Below are 24,580 nucleotides of genomic sequence, written 5' to 3' on the forward strand. Positions count from 1 at the left end.
GAGAAATAAAGATAAAAAAAGAAAAATCTCTTTTTTTCACATATGCCCTTATTGAAAGTTTGGGGTTTTGTTCTGCCTGAAGTTCATTTTTAAAATTTCCAGCCTTCCACTGGAAAGAGGACCCCAGCACACCAGAAATCTATTTTTCCTTAAAAAAAATCCTAAACATCTCAGCTGAAAAAAAAAGAAGGATACAACTAATAGCACCAGCACAAACAGCAGAGCTTCAGGGAAATAAGGAAGCCTTTTTTGTCCTGTTTTGAATGGAAGGGAAAACAAAAAAAGCCCAGAAGGGCACACAAGGAAAGTGAACTTCTTCAGATGCAGAAGAATCCACAGCACTTGCATTCCTGATCCCCAAACAATGCACCCTACGGCATTAAGTCCAGACTTGTCATAGCAGAGCACAGCTCCCTTAAATCTTTCAATTAAGATGGCATTTGTAAAATTGCAGGCTTGGAAATTGCTGGATATTATTCCTAAGTTCAAGTCATCGCTCAGAGTCAGAAAGCAGACTCCAAGATAGTCAAAGAGGGGTCCAGGCCGTGCCTAATCTGCATCACCATTCCCAGTAACTGCTCACTGCAGATCAATTGGGATTTGCATGTAACCTAAAAATAACTTTTAACAAACTTAAAGGACTGTCTGACACTGTGACACCAAGAATAATCCAGAGCCTGTGCATTTAACCTCTAAAATACCCAGTGCCCACGCAGGCTGGGACAAACCCAGGCTCCTGCAGTGTCTGAGAGCTGTGTTTTCCCAGGCACACCCCACAAAATTCAGTTTTCACAAAATGGGTGGGAAAGGACCTTAAAGATCCTCGAGTTCCACCCCTTTCCATGGGCAGGGACACATTCCACCAGACCAGGTTGCTCCAAGCCCAGTCCAACCTGGCCTTGAACACTTCCAGGGAATAAAGAAGGTTAAGTTTTGTCTAACTTGAGCACTATTTATCTTACTATAACTGAAAACATTTTCTAAAAAAATTAAAAGGTTGCTACAGCTAAGCAAGATTGTCACAGCCACCAGCCACAAAAAAAAAACCCACACCTCTTTAGCTGCATGACTTGATTTCTGTCCTCTCCTAAAACCTCTGTTTCTCAGACCTGGCTTGGCACTATGTGGCATCTCAGTTTAGATCTGTATTCCCTACATCTTCAAGCTTTACTTTTCAAAGGATTCACTAAACATCAGCACTGGTTTTCATGGGAAATTAAGTGAATGGGATTTTGTTTGATTTTGTGCAGAAGGAAAAAAAAGAGTTCAAAATCGCGTATGACATGAACCAGAATACAACAGAAGTTTTTGGTGAAGGGCTTGGCTATCTTCCTCCCTCACCATTTATCACAGGCAGGACTGAGGATATTAAAACACTGCACCACAAGCAAAGGTTCAAGGATGGGTTGGACGGGGCCTGGAGCAACGTGGCCTAATGGAAGGTGTCCCCACCCTTAAAGAAATAACATTTAATCTCCCTTCCAACCCAACCCACTGTGATCCCATGAAACCCCAGCACCAGGAACAACCCCCAGTCCCATCCCCGTTTTTGGGGGTCACTCACCGGTGGCGCTGGGAGCGCCCTCGAGGTTGACGTTGACGAAGAAGCGGATGCTGTCCCCGGACACGATGGTGGAGTTGACGCCATCGAAGAGCTCCTCGCCCGCCCCTTCCTCCTTCACATCGTCCGTGTCACACTTGAGGTACCCTGACAATGAGAAGGGGGTGCCATAAGAGGGCTGCAGGTTCCCCTTGGGTGCCACTGGGTGGGAGGAAGTGTTTGATTCCGACTCCATGGCTGGCGAGGCCTCTGCCACCGCCAGGGCCTGCTGAGGGGCCGCTCTGAGGCCCGGGGTGTTCAAGGAATGACTCCCAGAGTGTTTTGGGGTGGCCTCAGGGGTTCTTCCCTCTCCAATGGTGTGGGCAGCAAGGCCCAGCCCCAATACCTTGCTCCCCTCAGGTAAAAACCACCACAGGGTGAAAACACTGTGTAAAAACACCACCAAAAGCAAGAGCTGCGCCCCAGCCCACCCCGAACACAACACCTCCATCGACCCCAGGCCACGCCGCTGTTCTGAGACATGGCAATTTGAAACTAGAGGTGGAAAAAAATTTAAAAAACTAAAAGAAGTTTCCAAGGAGACACCTGATATGGACAGAGAGACCCACAGCTCCCCACGGGGCAGAGGAGCAGGTCACTGGGGGTGGCAGCACTGAGAATGCGAGACAAGTTTCTTAATTACACCAGACAACTCCTTAGCCTTTTGCAAGGCTTTAATTAGAGTTTAACCCAGCCTCATCCAACAGCAAACTGGTCCCTGCAACATCTCATTACGGAGCAGCTGGAGGACTCTTGTAGCACACTCATGTATCATGTTTAATTAGGAGAATTAGGGACATTATAGAATGTCGATTTTTACATTACCAGGATTATTCAGCAGCTTCTCCTCATCTTCTGACAAGTCTTTTATGCCTAATTTGAAGCACGAGGGAGATATTTCATTAGCTGGCTCTAGGCACTACAGTGAAATGAAAAGGGGGAGCTTCAAGGCAGAGGCTTGAATGGAAACTAAAATATTGATGGCTTTTTTTAAAGCCTCGTATAAACAAATGTGGAGGCAGCAGCTGAAAGCAGCACATGCTGCCTCTGAGGGATCGAGCCGACAGCTTTCCACCACAAAACACAAACCCAGAGGAGTGAGGCCACAAACAGGAACTCGGTGACACAGGACAGGGGCTGCAGCATTTCCTGCCACGAGCTGATGGAGCTCAGCATTCCCTCCGAGAGCTCAGGGGCTGCAGGAGCTTCAAGCCTCCAGAGGGCTCCTAAAGTGCTTTATCAAAGGTGTGGAAAACCTGATAAAGCCCCTGAGATTAACCCCCCTCCTGACCTCTGCCTCCTTCACCTTACAGCTTAACAGGAAGAAATGTGAATAAGCGCTGTCTGAAGTGTTCTGAAGGCTTCAGACAGCATCCAGCACGCTTCTGTCCCCATCCAGCAAAGCACATTGAGAATATCACCCTCTTCTACTGGCAGAGCTTAGGGAGTTTGCATCCCTGAACGATGGAAACTTGTCCAGACAGAAAAAAGTGAGGTGAGGAAAGTACAGGAAACATCTGAACGCTGTGGGCACCACCAGATGTGAAACCTCTGCTGGCAGATGTGGCAGGGATGTCCTGGAGGGATGGACAACAGCCAGACAAGGTGCCTGCTGCCATCAGAAGTACTACAAAGTCCCACACAAGCATCTCAATCCCACACTAAGCCCCAAAGTTGGGGTTTGGATCCTCCAAAATGCATGATGGACACCATAATTTCTTCTCAAAGCTGAGCAACCACGGAGTTGACATTCCCCTCAGTGCCAGGAGAGCTCAGGCAGCACCGTAGAGGGAAAAAATCAGCCTGGGGAAGGTTTTTCCCACCTCAACCACATCCAGAATTGCAGCCTCAGGGAAGTTTTGAGCATCTCCAACCTTCCCACTCACCGGGTCAGATGAGACACACGTAAGGATGGTTTGAGCACTCAGCTCTGAGAACATGGCTGAGTTTTTCCTCCCTGTCCTAACAGCATTAGATGGGTAAATCAGGAAAAGCCAAGCAGGGTTTGTTTATTTCCCCACCCCAGCCACTGAAACTGGCTTGCTAAGAGGGTGGCAGTGGTGGCCTCTGAAAACAGAGAGGGCTGGAGACAGGAGAGAAGCAGCCCAGGAGCTGGAAGAAGGGCAAGGGTGGAGTAGGATCAGAGGGTTGGGCAGAGGTCAGCGAGGACTCTGGCAAGGAAAGCATCCTCTGTTCCTCCCTCTTTAGGGGAGGAAAGAGCAGAACAAAAGGCAGCCGAGCCTCGTGTCCCTTGGGCAAGGGACGGACAAAACACTGGGCCTGCAAATAATCCCCAACCTGGGCTGGACAGGAACTGCACTCCCAGACAGGTGTCTGCTTTGTCACTGAACCACCTCCAGGCTTCAGACCGCTCCTGTTTGGAATCCTTCAGCCTATTTCGTCTGCCAGGAGTTTGAAACCACAAACAATTCACGCCTGTCAAATGCAGGGTGACCTCGAGGTGACACAGGCTCTGTGTGCGGCAGATGCACCTTCCCTCTGTGCTGCAGCCCTGCCTCCAGCCCTGGCAGCTGCTCCCCTCCCCATTCCCTGATGTTCACCGAGTGCCACCCCCGCTGCTCGAAGGGCAGCAGATGCCACAAGCGACAGCAGAAGCTGTTCAGCTCCTCTGGAAGTTTGATGGGTGTTTTGCAGAAGTTCAGAGCAGGATCTGATGTGGCTGCTGCAGAATTTGTGCAGGTACCAGTCAAGTGTCCATACGGAATTCCCAGTGACACTTCACAGGCTTTGTCAGGAGCAGTTGCTTCAGAGACAGAGGACAGAGTTAAACACCTTTTCACTGGCATCAGAGTTCCTGGGGGAGAGTTTAAGATCTCCAAACTGGTGTTCCCCCCTGTCTTTATCGTTGCAAGTTGGCACCTTCAGATGAAAGCAGCGTCTGCTGAAGTGCCATGAGCTACGTGACAGGGCCAGTCAGAGCTCTGAGCACAGAAAGTTCCCCTTCAGCCCAAAATATGGTCTAAAAGCACTGGAGAAAAGAGATTTGGCTGAGGAGGAGCTGGAATACAGTTAAAGCTGGCTCAGATCAGTGCAGCCCTCCTGCACCATGAAGAACACACTGTGGTCAGGATAATCCCCCCTCAGTCCACCCTGCAGGACTCATCTCAAGGCTAAGAAATGGAAAAATATGGCAAGTGCACGAGACAAGGAAAGCAAGCAGCATCCTTCAGTGCTGCAGGAGCAAAACTCCCTCCTCACCCCCTGTGGTCAGAGGTAGCAGATGCTTTCACCTTAAATCCTCCTTTACCTTAAGGGCTTCCCTCAGCCTGTATTATGCAACATGAAAATAAACTAGAATAACTAGAAAACAAACCAAAATTTATGCAGGTACTGGGAGGAAAAAATAAAAAGGAATAATTATTATTTCTCTGGTGATTCCTCTCCAAAGCATCACCCCTTCCTCTGTAGTTCATCCCTAGCCCAGACCTGCCATGTTTTAATATCCCAATATCCACCCAAGGTCAGGCTGGATGAGGCTTGGAGCAACCTGGTCTAATGGAAGCTGCTCTTGCCATGGCAAGAGTGGAACTGGATGATTTTTAAGGTCCCTTCCAACCCAAACCATTCCAGGATTCCATGATTACATCCCCAGCCTTCTCTCTTTACTCTCCTCACATTCTCAGCTCCATCTCCCGGCTCCTGCTGCTCTCAGCCCTCTCACAGCTCTGACAAGGTGCCTGCCCTGCAGCTATTTTGCTTTGGAGCTGAGTTTTAATGCCCAGGGCTCTGTAGGGAGCAGCAGTGACTGCAGCTGCTGCCATCAGAGGTGGCACTGAGTGTCCCAGTGCTGCTCTGGTGGCACCTGGCAGCTGCACCTGGGGCAGTAAAATCAGCAGAGTCGCGCTGAGCAGGAAGCTCAGCCTCAGCCACATCACACACATTCCCTGGAAAAGCTGAAGTGGGAGCAGCACTCCCAGCACAAGGGCTGCAGGCTTCTCCAAGAAAGCCAAAAACCTTAATCAAGCCAAATTTCCTGGGAGAAAAGCAGCTTTATTACTAAAAACATCCTCTCACACCCCAGGTGATGGGAATTATTCTAGCCACAGTGCCTGCACGACCTCTCAGGGTGTCTCAGGTGACAAAGCCAATTGTGGAGCTTTAACCAACATCTGCAGGCACAAGTTCAGAGTTCTCATTGACTCTGAGAACTTTTCTGGAAGCAGCTGATTTTTACCCTCAATTTCCAAGGCAATCTCCTCTCCAATCCTGGAAAACTGTTCTCATTTATAGCAGTGCCGATTCCCTCTGTCAAATCCAAGCCCAGGCTTCCAGAATCATGGAATTGCATCTCTTCCTCTTCACTAGTGGTAGTTACACCTCCAAAAAAAACTCTCCTCAGAATGCCAGGAACCTCAAACTGCAGTAAAAGAGGCTTTTTGAGCTATGATTTGCAATCCAACACCATCAGCTTGTCATGCTAGAAGCCATTTCGGATTTCTTAAGTGAGTTTTTAGGCACAGAAGGCAGCAAAGTGTTTTGGAAGAGCCCAAGAACCATTTTTGCATCCATCTTCTCAGAGGAATTACAGGTCAAGTACAGAAGGTCAAAGGAATCAATGATAATAATGTATATTCAATACCTTTTAAAGGTAAAGGAGCATCAACTGGGACATGGGCATTACCCTAAAATCCAGCCTGGTTCTTTTCAGCATCCCAGTGCTTGGCTGTAATAGAGTATTAAGGAACTCAAGAGAGATTTAAGCCTTGTATCTACCTAAAAACTGGTGATAATACTGGCAGTAAGTTAAAGAAAAGTCATCTTCACCTAATTTTTCTCCTCGTGGGTTTTTAACTTGCTCTAGCCAAGAACAGACACTCATTTTCCAGAAAGGTATGAAGTTTTAATTAACCTGAGCTCTCAGCTCTCAGAGGGTTTGCTTTCCTCCCTGCAGGCTCTGATTCACTGCATCACTTGGAAAACACCCAAATCCCCAACTTTGGGTGCAAAAGGAAACTCAATTAATAATGGAGCATCCACCTCCATCCTGACCTTTACACTCTGCACAGAAAACACGGATTCCTGGTGCCTCCATAGCTTAGGTAACCTTCCAGTCAGTTAATTCTGGCAGGGAGAGAGCAACTGGAGGATTCAGGAGAGACCTGGAAGAACTTTGGACAAGTGTTATCAGTTCCCCAATCCCCAGAGCATTCCAGAAAAAAAAGGGTTTGAACAGCACCCTACTACCACATGAACCAAAGTAAGTTTGTGGGCAGATAACACAGGCTGATTATAGCATAATCACCTACTTACCAAAATAATTCTTTTTTTTTTTTTTTCAGATAAAATGCAAGCAATTACATTGCTATAACCATATTTTTTAGGTAAATACACACCTCAGTTTTACACATCCCTGCTGAGGTTAAGCTGCAAAGTTTGGGGTTTGTTTTGTATGACAAGGGTCATGAAAAACCCATTCCTTCCCAACAAATTGCTGCATTTCAGAGACAATAACAACTGCAAGGCTGCAGCCAGCCAGCAGCACCCAAAGCTGTCTCCCACCCAACTAAAACTGTAAGCCATGATGATTAAATAAAGCTGGATGCTTGCTAGGATTTTAAGCTTTTCCTTTGGTTCACAGCTGAGAGAGTCCCTGGCAAAGCTCACAGGAGATTTACAGGGACACTGTGCCAGCCCAGGAGACAATTGGGGGGCTGGGGGTGTCCCCAGACCTCATGATTGGACTGTTGACAATTAATTGGCCAGAAGCACCCAGAGCTTATCTTGAATACCTTGGTTAGCAAAACTCCTTTATTAAGATTCACAGAGAAGTTGTGGTTGCCTCATCCCTGGAAGTGTCCAAGGCCAGGCTGGACAGAGCTTGGAGCAGCCTGGTCAAGTGGAAGGTGTCCCTGCCCATGGCAGGGGTGGAGGAGATGGTCTTCAGGGTCCCAACTCATAGAAATCACACTAGGTTTAAGCCAAATCATTTGGGTTGGCACAGGCAGATCTTCAGATCATGAAAATGGGATTTAGAGAAGCGTCCCCCGATGCCAGACCTTCCACAGGTACCTTAAGAGCCAGGGAAGGGTTGGGTGATGCTTCCTGGCTCTCCAGCACTCCCCAAGAGCCCATCAGATCCAGCATTTCTGGAGCAATGACCCCCTGCTACAATGATGTCAATTCATTACCTAAACTCAAGAGCACAGATTAAACCACAACCTCCTCTTGGAAAGGAAAAATTAAAGAAAAAAAAATCCAACTCAGAGGTAGAAAGTGCAGAGCAGGTGATTCACCCAGAGCAGAGCTCTCCCAAATCCCTGCACCACTGGCTGACCATAACTTCAGCTGCATCTTCCCAACCCTTCTCCAGCCTTTTGTCTTGAAGAGCCAGATGAAAACGTCAAGCTTCCCCTGCCACTTCAGTGATAATTCATAACAGAACTCCAAGAGCTGATCTGCTGCTGCTGCAAAAAAAAAACAGCAAAACCCCTCCAAAACAAAAAAACAAAACAAACAACACCCAGGCACTTTTGAATTAATTCCAGTATTGTATTTTGCAGCCAGATTTCTAGGAAATGTTGTGAATAATCCAACTAATTCAGTGGAGTGTTGTTGGGGCTTTTTGTTTTGTTTTTATAGAACACAGGAGCAAGTGGAGTTTCAGTTTTGCAGCAGAACCCTCAGAAATCAGGGGTGTTCCTGGTCCTTTTATTTTTTTTATTACAGGCCTCCTGATAATTCCAGAAATAAAAATGTGCAAGAGATCTGTGAGCCATCCCCTCGTGCTCTCCCACAGGTAGCAGCAGTTCACCTCCTGCTGGCAAACTGGGAATCTCATGGGGAAAAACCCATGGGAAAGGATTTGTTTCAAAAAAACATTTAAAATAATCTCCTACCTAAGCAAACAATTCCAAGATAGATAAAGTAAAAAAAAAAAAGAAAGAAAGAGAGAAAGAAACCCCCCCAGCACACATACCAAGCTGAACTGCAAACTGAAAAACAAAAACAAGCAGATAAAATATATCCAAACATCCCAAGCCAGACTGGGGCCTTGGGGCCCTTCAACACAACTGTGATTTATTGTGCCAGCAAAACCAATTAATAAGTCAGAGGAGACCAAGAAGTGAGGGATTTGGTCTGGAAGACCAGAAAAAAAATAATAAATTATGCTGCAGGATCTGTTGAGCCAGCTTTAAAACAATGCAACAATTCAGATATCCTCCACCACTGCACTGGGATTCCTTCCTTTGGATTTTGCAAGAGGAACCAGAAAATTTCTGGGTTTGTGTCTTACCAGGGAAAGTTCTTGGCTCAGTTAAAAACCTCATCGCAATTTCAGCAGAATTTCATCACTTGCAGGTAATTCCAGGGTCTTTAGAGCTCATCTGCCTCCAGGAGGAGGGTGCAGGATGCTCACAAGAGACAATGGGGGGCTTGATGAGTTAATTCTGAGCCCTGATTGCTGAGCTGCATTTCATCAGCACTGCAGTTACCCCCAGGTTTGGACTGGGGCTACACAATCCTCTCATTACTCACTTAAATTCGCCAGAAAGAAAACTCATCTGTCAAAACAACCTTACAGAACATTTCAGTGACTTCAACACGCAGGGAGGGGGACACTAATTATCACCAGGTCCTGCCAGGTTTGTTTGTACAAGAGACTTGTTCCAGGAACTCAAAAAAATGAGTAAAAAACATGGATTTTCATCAGCAAGGTGGCAGAGGACGACTATTAAAACTGACAATACCCATGGGTTGAGAGCAGACCGTGGCCATCAGATGCCATCAAATCTGCTGCCACCAACCTCAATCAGGAATGTCCAACTTGGGCAGGCACAAATTGATTTCCTCTTTTTTCCTCTCAATATTGTCTGTACAGAACATCTACTCACCAGATTTTTTTCCCCCAACTACATTTTAAGTATTTACCTCATGCAAGGCACTAAAAGCCATAGAAGTGGCTTTCAAGTTCTTCCAGAAATAAGGGAAAACCTCAACTCAAAGCTGAAGACGTGGTCTCCTTGATAAACTTTCCAGATTTTTAGCTATTTAGGCTGGGAGATGGCTGGAGCCACAACAACCTCTGAACTTCCCAAATAGCCACATATTAATTCACTAGAAAATCCTTCCAGGGCTTTCCCCAGCTCCTCAGCAATTAACAGAGCTACAAATTACTAAACATTTGAAGTTTTTATGGATGTAAACATCCAGGAGGTTCTTCCAAAGCTCTGCTTTGGTGCTGCAGCCAAGATCACCCTCGCTACAGTTCTTTCAGCTGAAAATGAGGTTTCAACTGTTAATTTTTAACATTGCTGAGAAAGCAAGAAGGGTAAAGTAAAGTTAGCTGGCAAAAGACAGACCCAGGCTCCGAAAAGAGTCTCAGATATGCTCAGAAACAAAAACATCCTAATTACTAAGAATACAGAAAACCATATGTATATGCAAGATCCCAGGAGGAGATAAGGAAAAAAGCTCCACTCTAGGCAGTGCAAGAGTATCAAAAGATGTTGCTCTGCTGAGAAAAGGGAGAAAAGTGTCCAAAAAACAGAATTAAAGAGGCTTCTTTTTTTCTTTGCCCTCTCCCAACACAGCATTAGGGGATTGGGGATTTTTATTGTTTCAGTGGTGGGGCAAGAGCATTTCTTGCCTGGCAGATCCCCGTAAGTGGTGCCACGAAGCAGCTCGGTGATTTCGCAGCTCCGTTTCAAAACAAGCTGTTTTGAAACCCTGTGAAAAGGTAACATCCTCATCTGTGGTTTCCTCCAGCCCCAGTGACGTTTTGGGGTGAAGACTTTGAGAACCTGAGAGCACAAAACTCCTGCAGAGATCACCAAAGCAGCGCAGCGGGATGGGAGCGCTCGCGCCAGCAGCCTCTGAGATGTGCTGTCCGTATGCTGCAAAAGGCCTTGGTTCAATCAACCAGCAGAAGGTGACTCATCACTCCACAGCAGCTGAACTCTTCCAAAAGGTCAGTTTGTAATGAGGAGTAAGAGTGACAGCAGCTTTGAGAGTGAAATAACCAAGAAATCCTCTGTATTTCCAATCACACATAACACGACGCTCAGTGCTGGGCGTGGGACGAGGAGGAACTCGCAGGCAACATCCCCTCCTTCCCCAAACCACACAGATGCACAACAGGAAAGCACCACACAGCTTCTTGAAGCCCTCAGAGGCAGCTCCACGGTGCTGTCTCCTTAAGACAAAGGAGGAAGATGAGTAATAACACAAATATAGGGCAGAAATGCCCATTGCCATGGCACCACACCGACAAAAGAAGAAGCCTCTCTCAGAGGATGCCACAACTACAAAAAAAACATTCAGAGATTCTGCTTTTGGGGGCTTTTTGTTGTTGTTTGTGGGGATAGTTTGAGGAAGGCAAGACTGAGTCCTGGAAAGGGACATGTGGAGCCACCTAAGATGTTCAGACGGACAGCTGGGTTTGTGTTCCCTGTGGCAGAAGGGTCTGGGAAGAAGTAGGGGCCTGTCCTGCCTCCAAAACCAGCAGAGTCTCTCCCCAAGCCCTTACACTGCTCTCAGGTAGATTCTGGGGGCTCAGCCACCTCCCCAGGTCCCAACCTGGCTCAACCTCTCACATTCCCAATCCTCAGGAAAGCACCAACCACATTCCAAGAGCCCACAAGCGAGGTGGGAAGGAGCAGAGCTATGCAGACCTCACGCCCCGTATGCCCTCAGAAAACCTCCCTCAGGTCAGGCATTATTTTTTGCCCTTCTGCAACTCAACCCAGCCTCCAGAGAACATCTCTGTCTAAAGATGAGAGGGCTGGCTTCCAGTTTCGTCCTCTGACTTCCCAAAATTTGTTCTTTGTACAAGAAGAGGAGAGCCAGCACTGAAGGAAATGCTGTCACCAGCGGTGCTGGATCAGCAAACATCTGGCAGACATTCAGCTTCCCCTTCCAGATGTCAACCTAAAGCTTGGCCCCCTGGAACAAGAAAGACAGCTGTGACAGCTACCAGCATCTAAAGGCCTAAATAACAAGAGAATTTTAGTCTTTTCCTCTCACCATTTGGAAGTCCTGAATATTTCCAGCACTTCCAAGGGCAGGAAACCCCAAGGCCTCAGGGACTACTTCCTGAAGAAGCTGGAACTCTCCAGAAGATCTCTCCCTAGCACCCTACACACATGCTGTTTTTGGGGAAAACACAGGGCAGAGGGTTGGAACAGGATTATCTTTAAGGTCTTTTCCAACCAAAATGATTCCATGATTCTACTTCTCCAAAATCAGCAGAGAAGATAGGACTTCACTGCACTTCAGCTGTTCCTTTATCAGTACAGTATCTCCAAGATCTCAGTCATCTTTGAGGCAGATGATCCAAGTTGAGGCAGAGGATCCCAGTTTTCAAATACCACCATTTAATCTTGCTTCAAAGAAAAAAAAATATAAAAATCTTTGCAGTAAATATGTGTCTGCCAGAGCCATCCAACATTTGCCTGATGCTCTTTGGCAGGATTTCCCCAAAGGGATCCAACACCCACACATGATCCCCACACTCCAGAAAAAGACAAGCAAATACACCTGCCAGGCTGTACGACAAGAAAACATCACGAAAGAACTTGAAAAACAAGGAGCCACCCAGAACAGTCACTGATGACAATGTGGAGTTGATTATTTACTGCCTGACTATCTCAAACATCTACAGGATTTAAAAACACGGAGCCTGCTCCCAGTACAAGATTACACAACCACCAGACCAGACTGCTCTCACATCACACTTCAGCTAAATGGATTCTGTACCACCCATGTCAGGTTTGCAGCTACCCCTGCAGCAAATATGCTGTGTGCACAGAAAAGTCAAATAATACTTGCCACTCTCTTCAAAGAAGTATCCATTTCTTGACATCGCTGCTGGTGGAGACTCTGGAGAAGACAGAAAAAAGTGAAACATGAGAATCATCAAGATGCTGAATGTCTTCACTTTACAGCACAAAGCCAGTTCCAAAATACTGCCAGCATCAGATTTTCCTGAATGTGGTAAATGCAACTTCTTGCTTATTGATGTTATAGTATTTACCAGAAGTTTCCTTTACAGCCACAGGCAGTACTTGAAAAAAAGTCTCAGACATCCTGGGCTGGGACCACAAAAGAGCAAGGCTAAAGATCAGGACGAGTCTGATCATCTCAGGGATTTACCAAACCTCAACAAGTATGTCAGCAATTATACAAACTAAACATCTGAAAGGTTTTTATAAAAATACAAGCCATAACGAAGCCCAGGTTGTACCTTGTGCTCAGATAAAAAGAACCAGTTTAATTTAGAAAAAAAACAACCCTCCATTTCGATGAAAATGGGAATTCACTCCCCATCCTGCTGCTCCTAATCATTAGGATATCCCCCAAACAGTGCTTGGCACTTGAAGATAAGCCCCAGAACCCTCCAGCCTTCCTTGGCCCACTTCCTGAGCTGGGATCCTGCAGCCAACACCATCTGCACCAGCAGGGTCCGGTGAGGAAGCCACAAACGGGAAATGATGCTGGGCAAGAGCGAATCCACACACACAGCAGCAGCAGGGATGTATCCCCATCATTTATTAGGGAACAGGGGTTTTGGTACTGAGTCAATTCTGCAATTCACTGCTGGCAAAACGGGTATTGAACATTTCTTGGCGTGATAACACAGCACAGGAGCACCTGCTCTCAGGTGTGATCAAAGCCTGGTGCCCAAACCCAGCCTGGCTGTTCCAGATGATGACAAAAGGTGACAGCTCAGCCTGCGTGGGCACAGGCAGCAGCTCCCCTGGACAGGTGCACGGCCCGTTTTACATGAATAACAGAGCTCTTGATTTCAAGCCACGAGCAAGAGTCACCCAAGCAGTCCCTTGGAAACCTGGGGCTCGATGCTGCTTCTTCACACTCTTCTTCCCAGCCAAAACGCAATCAGAAAGAGGAATAGGTTTGCTGTGTCTTTCCCCACTTCATTAGGCTAATCAAACATTACCTACGCAAGCCTGGGATGAATTTGGGCCAACAAGGAAAGAGGTTTTGCCTGCCTTATTGTTCTACAGATTAGGCTTCCTGCTTTTCCTTTGAGGTATGACACTGTTTCCCCAAGACCCTTTCTGTGCTCCGTAACTTTTGGCTCCCAGGTTGCAGACTCTTTATTCCCATGTACAGTGTGCCACGTTTTCAGGCCTCATAATTCCTGCTGCTCCCCCGGGAGCCTTTGTGCACATGACGGATGCAAAGTCACGCCACTGACGGCAGCACCTCCCAGCCCTGTCACTTGTCACCCCTCAGACCTTCCAGTGCCGACAGGTTCCTGAAGGGATACCCTGATGGCCATGAGAAAAAGAGCCAGCACATAAACCAGAGGGCAATTCAAGTGTCTGGTCCAAGGGAGAAACACAATGTTCCAAAGTTCATCCCAGAACAATGGGCTGGAGGAACAAACGGCACCGAACTGTGGCCAAGGGGCACCCATTACACCAGTCAATTGTTTCCCTCCACCTGGAAGGGAAGGAGAAGATCCATCCAGATTGATTAGCATGTTAATGATCAAAGGAAAGTTTTTAAAGAGGCTCTTATTGTGCAATGATTGCATTTACGTATTTCAGGGAAACAAACAAAATACGCCTGGGCGGGTGGATTACCCAAGGAACCCACATTCCCACCAGGATGGTTTATCCATTTCTCACTCCTGTTATGGCTTCTGAGGGAGCCTGAAGGAACATGCTCATCCTTCACTGGGCAAAATGAGACCCTCTGCTCTTCCTTCAACTGAACACAGCTATTTCTGCAGGTTGACGCTGTCTAACGATCGGGAATTGTCTGGTTTCTTCCTCAGAAATTCCTTCCAACTGCAGCATTGCCTGGGTTGGCATCACACCTTTACGGGAGACTGGTTTGGTCTCTGCTTGGACCAGGCATGAAAAGGGCAAGGCTGGGGTGTTACAGCAGGCAGTGCCATTTCATTAGGTGCCACTGGTTCCTCTGAGTCACTAATGAGCCACAGTCCCCCCGGCAACATGCTCGGGTAATTATGGTGGAGGTGCTGTTTTTTTCAGATGAGTCATAAAACAGAGGTCTTAACCTTGTAATTAAAGATGCAATGGCACGTTTGGGGGAAAAAAAAATACAAAAATAAAGAAAAATAAAAAAAAAGTCAGGCGTTCACCCTACTATATCCTGGCAAAAACCCAGCCCTGGTAATTTGTCTTCTCCCAACATAATGCTGTCCCACAGCATCAACCCAATTCAGACTTCCAAACAGCCTTGTTGGCGCCTTTGGAAAAGCTGTTACATCCCCCACGGAAGGGGCACATTAACATCAGGAACCTGTGTGTGGCGTGCCCAGGAGGTAAAAGGTGATGGGTGTTTATACAAGCCCAGACACCGGCAGGGAGCCACGGGAGCAGCTGAAAGGTCAGGGATTAGCACAAGTGAAGGTAAGGAAGGGTAAATTGGGGGCTACAGCATCTGCATCTCTGATGCATTACAGAATTCAACATTCACCTTTCTCACACAATAATTAGGGTTGGAAGGGATTTCTAAAGGCCTACTCCACCTTCCCTGCCATGGGAAGGGATATCTGTAACTGGATCAGGCTGCTCAGCACTCCAGCCAGCCTCATCTTGAGCATTTCCTGGGATGGGGCATCCACTGAATCTCTGGGCAACCTGGTCTGGTATCTCACCACCATCACTGCAAAAACATTATTCCTTATGTCTAATCTAAACCTCTTTTCTTTTAAACCCATCACCCTTTGTCTTATCCCAACAAGGTTTTCTAAAAAAGTCTGTCCCCACCTTTCTTAAAGGCCCCCTTTAAGCACTAAAATGTCACAGTAAGATCACCCTAAAACCTTCTGCCCCAGCTTTGGATAAATTAGGAGGAAACATCTTGAAATGAAGAGGACACCTCTTCTCCAGGTTGAACAACCCCAAGTTTTGAATTGAGCAGAACAAACCAGACAGTTCTCAGGGGGAGCCCAATTAATCTCTTTCCTCCTTACGCCCCCAGTCCCTTTCTCCCCGCATTCCCCGATCAGGAGCGAGCATTCCTTATGCTGAGGGATGCTACCTAAGGACAAGGCCAGCTGGCTCGAGCTGAAGTGCAGGCTCAGGAGCAGCCAGCAAGACAAACACATCAGCAGGCTCCACCTGCTCCCCTCTCCCGGCGCTTACGGGATTTCACATCCAAGGTCTCGGCTCCTTGGCCGGGTTTTGCTGCGATGGGTTCGGGTTGCGCGGAGCTGACAGCAAGGCTGAGCCCGCTCTGCTCCAGCAGCCGCTGCCTGACGCACACACCAACCTTGCACTGCCTCTCCCCACCTCACCTTCCACTCCTGAAATTAAAAAGAGTTCAACCAAGGGCCAGTTATGAAACACCGCGGTGATCAATGCAATCGCTGGGCTTAGGGAAGCCCGGGCAGGAGTACAAGTCTCCAAATTCATTAGGCATCAACATGATAATGCTCCAGGGTTTGCCTGAAGTTGCAGCAGTGCTTCCATGAAGGATAAATCTTCCTCCAGCCTGCAAAGTGCAGGGGCTCAGGGGTTCCCCCTCTCTAGACCCTCAGATCCACCAAGCCTGTTCTTTCACCCGGGTTTTCTTTCAAAGGCTCCAACAATTAAAGAAAAAAAACCAAGCAAGGAAATTTCAGCAAGACAAAGGCTTCTAGAGACAAAGCTGGAAAGCACTACCCCAAGGAGCAAAGATGCACAGCACAACAACTCATTCCTGTGCCTCTGCTGTCTCTCAGAGAGGTCCTGCCTCTCTCCAGACTCATTCTCACCCGTCACCTCCAAGGACAACCAGACTCTCCAATTGCTCTCCCTATCCAAAGGCAGAACAAGGTGCCACCTTCCAGAGTCTGCCCAAAACCACACGGTGCAGCTCTCTTTTGACAATTTAAGCCATGCTCTTCTTTTCTAAACGTTAATTTACTCCAGAAAATAACTTCCTACTGCCACCCCAACCTTATTCCCCGCAGGGACGTCTGTTAGATGAGACTAAATTGGAGAGGCACACAGTGTTACCACTTCTTTTCTTTCTCAAAAGGAAAATTTCTGAGCTTTCTGAGTGCTGAATTCAGAGGTGAAGAGCTGAAGCTCTGCAAAAGAGAAAACAAAGCTGCTTTTTCCAAAGTCAAGGATACAGCTGAAGATTGCATGGCTAAGCCACTACCCTCTGAGCTGAGGAAACAGCAGTGACCCCCGGAGCCACCAAGGCAGAGGAATATCAAAAAATCACAGACTGGTTTGAGCTGGGAGCTAAAAGACCATCCAGCCCAACACTGCCATGGACACCTTCCACCAGACCTACATATGACATTTATTTTTTTAGCTGATAGCAGAGTCAGGGCTGCTGCTGTTTAAGGTTCTTGGTTTTATGGAACAGCTGATCCACCATGGGAACATGAAGTGGGTATATTTCCTGATTTCTTACATTCTTATCATTTTTACATTTACATTTAACAACAAACCCCTGCCATGCCATCCTCCATTATTAAATTCCTGTGGGCACCGCGTCTCCGATCTAATAACCCATTTTGACTCTCTTGTTTTAAACTTAGCAGTGAGTTCTCTTGAGCCTTGCAATACTGGAGGATTATGAATAAAAACACATTCTCAGGATAGTTGGGTAACTCAATTACAATGTTCTGGTGCTGGCATCTTCCAAGTAAACAGCCCTCTGCAGCACAAGCCTTATATTGAAGTGAAACACAGCTCTGCAAAAGCTTTCTACAAGTACTGCCACAGCCCTTGGCTTTTATGATTTCTCTCTGGTAAACCTTTAACAATTCTAGTGCCTTGGTAGTGAATTGGAGTTTATTTTGAGACAACACCAGTTTGAAAGAGGTACTTGGGAAGAACATTTTTATTTACAGGCCCTTTAATATTGGCAGCTCTTGCGTTGTCTCTCGTGGGCAGCTCGTACATCTGGAAAATTTAGTTACCCCAAAAGTTCTGATCAGAAAACATCAAGTATCTTCTTATCTTTTACTCAGGATGCGCTCCAATATCCCAATTTCACGGAATGGTTTGGGCCAGAAGGGTCCTTAAAGACCATCTAGTTCCAACCCCCTATTCCAACATCTTCAACCCCCTCCAACCCCGTCTTGGACACTTCGGGGATGGGGCAGCCACAGCTTCTTCAACAACTTCAATTTCCACCATTTTTTGCTGGAGCTCTGAGGACATTTCTGAAACTCACCAGCACATGCAATGTCCTGCCTCAAAGCTGATAAAGCAAAACAGACTGCAAGCGAGAAGTCACCACAAAAATCACTTGTTTGTGCTGAGAAAGCCTTTAAACTTTGCCTATTTCCTCCCAGGAAGAATTAGCAATTATTGCATCATACTGAACTGCTCAGTCAGAGAACGACACAGAAATGGGATGGATCACTGGAAAGAAATCTACTTCCCAGGAGACATGCAGGACTTTCTTTGCAGCAAGGTTTTGGCCACTTCCAGCTGACTCCAGGAGTTCATTGAATGCAAAATGAAGAATGTTACAGTTAAGTTGCACCCCCTCAAACTGATCCAGGGACAATTCCAGCTTGGATAAATTTATGGTCTTATCCAAGGCTTCAGCCTGATGGAAGATGATGCAGCTTCCCCCATCCAAAGCTCCCCAGTCCCAGTGTTCCATATGAAACTCTTATTAAATTCTTATTCTTTGCTCTCTCCACCCATGAATTAACATCCCAGGACAAGGGATCTGAAAGCTGCATTCAGGTTCCTGCAATTTGGAGCAAGAGGAGAGTCACAATTTATGTGTTTTAAATACCCAACAACCAAATGGTGCTGCTCCTTCTCCACCCAAAGACAGCAGAAACCCAGACTTACAAGAAAAATCACTCACACAGGAAAGATTACCTCAGGGGAAAGCTGAGAGTTTAAATCTCAGGATTTAAACAGGAGAGGAGGAATTTTTTAATTATGTGGAGCATTGACTGAAATGGAGTTTAAAAATCTCAGTGTGCAGCAAGAGCTCAACTGAAGGAGGACGAGGAAGCCTCAGACTCCTTTGATAACACAACTGCATCACAGCAGAATAGGACAGGAGCTTGACAGGCAGCAGATCTGATCACAGATGAGATCATCAGCTCCAAATATGTCAATATTAAAGTTTTTCTCCAACAGTCTCCCTTGTGCTCTTAAAACAAGAGATTCTGGGAGTTTTCAAGAAGAACCAAGCAGCACAGGCTCTTGGTGGAGACATTCCCTGCATATCATTTAAAACCACCCAAGTCAGCAAAAATTAATGGACAGCAGCAAGCAAAAAGCTATTCTGCCTCAAGTTGCCACTTCTCATTTCTATCTACACCTTCAGCAGCTGATTCCTTCCCACAGCTCCACCTAATGCAGCTGGAAAAGCCTGGTGAAAGCAAAGCTCCTGCTGGCTCAGAGATTGGAATATGCCCCTGTGCTGCTGGTCTGGGCAATCACAATTGACAAGACAGGACAAGAACAGGAGATTTGACTTGTTTTTCTCCATGCCTAGAGAGGTGTGACCAAGAAAAAAGAATAAAAATAAAAAGGAAAAAGATAATCACAGAAGTCAGGGTTTCCAAACTGATCACTGTTATTCAAGGAAGTGTAAGATCAGTAAGGGATACTTGGCAATACCTGGGCAGGAAAGTGCTTGGTAAATGGTGCTCAAACACAGACCTTTCCCCAAAAAGCATCAATGAAGGCAAAGGAAAACATCAAAGAGAAAATTCAAGAGGGCCAAAAAGACCTCCTGTAAGTCATTAAAAGGGGAATATCCGCACTGGGAGTCCCAGGGAGTTTTTTCTTGAAGGGCTGAGCCAAGATCAACTAAAGGACTTTTTTCGGGCACAGCTTTACAGCCTCGCTCTCCTTTGTCAGAGCAGACACCCATCCATCCCCAGCAGAGCCTGAGGGGGATAATCCCTCCCTTCCCAAGGCACAGCAGAGCTCCATCCCTCCCCAGCTCATCCCTTCTCCAGCTCCGTGCCAGGGCTGCAGGGGACAGCTCTGCATGGACAGACCCAGCTCCACGGGCACCAGCTGTGCTTCTGCTCCCCCCTGGTTCCACCCACCACAAATGTCAAAATATCTTCCCAACACAGCTCCCTGCAGCACCAGGAGAGGAGCAGAGAGTGCCCCACAGTGCAGCTGGTACCCACAGCGAGGGCAGCTCCCCTCTGCCTGCATCTGCTGCCCCTCACCTTCCTCAGCTCATCCTCCTCCTCCTCCTCATGAGGCTGGGAGGAAAAACACAGCCCCTAAAGGAAGAAAAGGCACAGCACACCTGGAGATTTAACACAGGCAGCAGAAGGGTGCACCAGCAGGGGTTGGCATCGCTGGGAAATGAAACAGGGATATTTACTGCAGACTTTTACCTAAATGGGTTGATTAAAACATCATCTGCATGCAAATACCTACAAGAAATCAACTTAGGAGGTCCTGAAAACAGTTAAGGAGATAGCCATGCCCCAGAAAGATTTAAATCTACTCCAAAGCTCTTAACCCCAGTAAACTTTGGGAAGATGAATCTTTTGGATGCTGTTCAGAGCAGACACTGAGGAGGAAGGTGCTTTTAAGTAGCCCGGTTTGAGGGGAAATTATTGCTCCAGCCCAGAGACTCAGACCTGCAGGGACACAGGCTTTGGTCCCCTGATGTAAAAACATGTCCTCTAGCAAACCTTACAGGAAAGAATGTTTCTGTTAAATAATTGTTTAAAACTCTCTTTATGTTTAACATGTTCCTCCTGCCACAGGATTGCACTGATGTGTTGTTTATTCCCCTATCCGCCTACCAGAAATATCCCCAAAGGATTTTCAGCACTTCTTTGCCTCCCAGAAGGGTTTGATTTCCCCAGACCCCTGTTTTTAGGACTCAGAGGTCTGGATTATCCAAACTAAACATCACATCCCTTGCAAATGTCCCATTTCTGTGATTTTTGAAGAACACAAACCAGTCCTCTGACATTTCCAGGGCTATCCCAAGTCACTTGGATATAAAGTTTTGCTCCATGGATCCATCTAAACAGTCTCCTCCATCAGAATGGGATGACATCCCAGTCCTGGTCCAGGCAGAAAACACAACCCTGTGGCTTTGAGGCTCAGCAGGCACTCAAGGCTCACATCATGGCTTGTACAGAAGGAGCTGGATATTCTTCTGAGGATGGAAATGGTGTGGGGAGGTTTTAAGTTATGCCACGGGTCACCGTGGTAAATGAAACCCCAGAACCAATTTTCACAGTGGCTGGCAGGGAAAATAAAGCATCATATTGAAGGGATAAAGCAGGAAGCATCCTCCTGCCTGCTCCCTGCCAGGCAAACACACACCCACACACAGGCTCAGGGATCAGACGTGGCTGTTTTCAAAGCCTTTTCTTCACTGCACTGAACAATTCCCCTCCTCAGCTTCCTCCAGCTCACCCATTGCAATAAAACCAGCTAATAAAGAGTCACTGGGTGCAGCAGTGACAGCTCCCAGAGACCTCCCCCGACCAAAAAAAACCCAAACAAACAAACAAACAAAAAAACCCCACAAAGGCTGTTTGGATTTAGCAGGAGCACCACGTTCTCCAGATTGACTCATCACAATTTAGCCCACCCAAACAATTAATATCCGAGGCTGCCTCCCAGAGGTGAGCTGCAAGAGGAAGCCACCCTGCACATCCAGAGCCATGCAGCTGCTTTCCCAACGGGATATCCACTCCTCAAACACTGGATTTCTTGGCCAGCATTTCACAGGTGAGCAGGACAATTTCAGCAGCAAGGCACCACCAACAATTTGGGATTTGGCTGCTGGACTATTCTGGATATTCTCCCCTTTTTTCTTTCTTTCTTTGGTTGTTTTGTTGGGTTTTTTTACAGATTGAAGGGGGAGGTTTTGTTTTGTTGGAGCCTCTAAAAAAGTGATTTAAGACTTGCAAGGATTTCTTGCTGAAGTGCTACATGGAGAGGAGAGACAGCAAATACCTCCAGAGATCCCACAAGCTGGCAAAGGCCCAAGATCAGGCCAGTTGAGGCTCTTCAGTAGACTTTTCCTGAAACATTTAAATAATTTAGAAAGCATTAACTCTTACTGACAGCTTCTCAGGCAGCTCTTTCCCTTGCAGGGCCATATCAGAAGCCTCATCACTCTTAATCCAAAAGAAAAAAGAGACACTGCAACAGCCCCAAACCTTGGTCAGGGTTGAAGATGGATTTTAAAAGATGCCTGAGATATTTTTCTCTGCTGAAATGCCTTCTTTTTACAGGCAGGTCTTCCAGAGGCCACCACCTGCCACTTATCTGCAGTGGCACTGTGTTAACCATGCAAAAATGGTTAAGAGACAGTCTGACAACATTTCACTGACTTGGGGCTATTCAGAGGGTGGGAGCTGCTCCCTGTAGGGGTTTAGATGTGGAAATACTGTAAAAATTAATCAGCAGGGAGGAGTAAATTGGTAAAAGGAATAAGCCTTTCTTGGGGGTTAAGTAGAAGAGATGCTGCAGCACCACCAGTCTCTCTCTGGAACATCCCTCCCTCCTCCTGGGTACCAGGGTCATGTTTTGGAACAAAGTGAATTTCTAGAAAGTTTTTTTCACCCCTGCTATCTTATCACCACCAGAAATGAAAACAGCTGCTGAAAAGGCAGCAGTGGCTGAGCCAAGCTTTTATAGCAAAGTTGTTCCTGCACCCCCTTCCCACCACCACCCCCCAAAATGGAAGAGATTGAACCCAGAAAACCAGAAGTTAGGCCAAACCCAAGGTCTGTACTGGGAGCAGAAGCAGAGCACTGAACCCAGCCACCTGATCACCAAACACATTTGCAGTTGTGCTTCTCATCAAGACTCAGAAAGGAAAATCTCCCTCTGCCAGGAAAAGCAAGAGCAGCCCAAAGGATACCCAAATGGAGCTGCACTCTGCAGCCTCATCCATCCCCCCAGAAACGGGGTCTGCAATTCCCACCAGGCTCAGCAGGGTAACACAAACCACCCCATGCAGTTTCCCATGTTTAGGAGCCATAAAACAACATCAGTGACAACAACAACAACACCACAGGTGGGGGGAGAGGCAGCAGCACCAGATCCCATTTTCCTGTCCATCATCAATCCAAAATTAAAATGCCCCAGTCCAGTGATGAAATAACTGCAGCTGACACGCCGTGAGATAATGTTATTCATTAGGATGTTGTTTATGGTTCATCTACAAGGCTTCCACGGCTACAGCACCAGGGATGATGTTTGGGAGCATTTTAGACACACTACATCCATGATTTTGTCTCCACTCAGCACTGCACTTCCCCCAAGTGAAACAGCTCCATGTAAAGCTCACTGACAAGCTGGGAGATGTTTTGCCATTAATTAAGAGAAAAACCAGAACAGAGAAGCTCTTCAGCACTCATCTCCCCATGCATACCTTGAAACTAAATTCAAACCCCGACAGCCAGCACTCTGGTTAATTTAAATGGAATTCAAAAGGCATTCTCCATCCTTAAACACAGAGACATCCAGCAATAGATATCATCACTAAGCAGAGCAAAGCCCATAGAAAATACATCAAGCACTGCCTTACTTTAGTGAATTAAATAATTCAAGAGCTGGCAGAGCTGCTTTTTTAGATTTCCTGACCAAATGCATCACCCAGCAACAGCAGCACTTCAGTTTGGGGGGTGGTTTTAAGCCCACAACTTACCTGCACTACTTCTTCAAGAGAGAGATGCCTCTGCTCCCCTCAGGGCTGCTCCCCCCGAGCCACCAGCACTTGTCCCCAAAGGCCACTCGCTCAGGTGGCCGAGGCAGCGCCGGCTCCTGCTTTTTCACTGGCTCCAATATTAATCCATCCAGAGCATCTTTGTCCCTCACTTCCAATTGGCGAGCGGCGGATGGGTGGAGTGAGAGCGCGACCCATTAGCTCCCAGATGGGCACCTCCAGCCCAGCTCTGCCAACCCCACACCTGGGCAACACCTCTGGACATGCCACCACTGCCCCAGCCAAGGCTTGGGGTTGTCTCCTCCTCCAGCCACCCAGATCCCACCGCCTCTCGGAGCTGTTTGCCTCCAAGAGCAAAAATAGAGTAGTTAAAGCGACCCGGCGCTCCGGAGCCGGAGAGTTTTGCTGGATGCAGGATGGAGAAAGCTCCTGTGCCTCCTTAAAAAAGAAAAAAAAAAAAAGCTCTGTGCCAGCCAGGCTCAGCTGAAGTGAGAAGATGCTGTACCTTACAGAGAGAAGTACAGGGAAAGCCAGAGGATGAAAAAAAAAAGGAGGGGGGGGGGGGAAAAAACCTGCTGTTGAGAGGGAGATAGAGCAAATTCCTTAAAGACACAGCTGCCGTGCCCCGGGGTTTCACCCAGCTCAGCTGCACGGCAGCAAGCAGTGCAAGGGTTAATGCATGCATGCAGTGGAATGAGAAACAGGGCAGCAAGTCTGTGCTCCAGCAGCAAGTTGCAGAATTTAAAGCTGAAAGACCTCACCTCATCCGAGGGGACTTAAATCCCAGGCTGTGTGCCCAGTGCTGGACCATGAGGTGCCTAAAAAGCTTTAGAGGGAAGATGCCACATCCTCTCCTCCTGCTCCAGCCTATTCCACACTGCTTCACTTTCCTTACAATTCGAGATTTTCAGCACAATAAGCCAAGTCTCCCCCAGCTGGATAGTTAAAGCCCAGAGGAATGGTCTAAACTGGCCAAACAAACAAAAAAAAAAAGAAAAAAAAGAAAAAAAACAAACTCCCCAAAGCAACATCAACTCAGCCTTAGAAAAGGCAGAACCCTAAAAGAATAAGACAGAACTAAATAGCGAATTATCCAAATGCTGGCAAGGCTGGGTCACTCCCCCACTACAATAACTCTTGACAATCGCTGGGACTTCAGTAAAAAAATTCCCAGTGATGATATTTACCAGGAGGCAGCAAACACTTCCCAGAGCAAGACAAGGGGAGGCAGCACCCGGCTGGGGAAGGGGCATCCCTTTAGCCCCCATCCCCAGGCCCTGCCACAGGCTCGTTTCCAGTGCACAGAACCACAGGCAGTGCGTGTTTTTAAACACCTCCCACGCGTTTTCTCTGCCGAGACTGCTCAGCCAGTCTCCTCCA

At 47.1% G+C, this 24,580-nt stretch overlaps 1 protein-coding gene across 8 annotated transcripts in view; it reads right to left on the reverse strand.

Annotated features, from left to right (window-relative positions):
- Positions 1-24,580, reverse strand: part of SLC4A11 (solute carrier family 4 member 11) — a 93,050-nt gene that overhangs the window by 63,095 nt on the left and 5,375 nt on the right. For 5 of the 8 annotated variants that reach the window (XM_033513829.1, XM_033513828.1, XM_033513826.1 and 2 more), the window contains exons 2-3: positions 12,389-12,439; positions 1,565-1,708 (exon numbers count right to left, since the gene is read on the reverse strand). In XM_033513829.1, the coding sequence (XP_033369720.1) occupies positions 1,565-1,708; positions 12,389-12,439 (195 nt within the window). Of the gene's footprint in view, positions 1-1,564; positions 1,709-12,388; positions 12,440-12,803; positions 12,846-23,182; positions 23,625-24,580 lie in introns of those variants that run through there. The other 3 variants (XM_033513830.1, XM_033513831.1, XM_033513827.1) reach the window with 3 other exon arrangements.

The sequence above is a fragment of the Parus major genome, chromosome 4 (genome assembly GCF_001522545.3).
Source record: "Parus major isolate Abel chromosome 4, Parus_major1.1, whole genome shotgun sequence".
Taxonomy (NCBI): Eukaryota; Metazoa; Chordata; class Aves; order Passeriformes; family Paridae; genus Parus; species Parus major.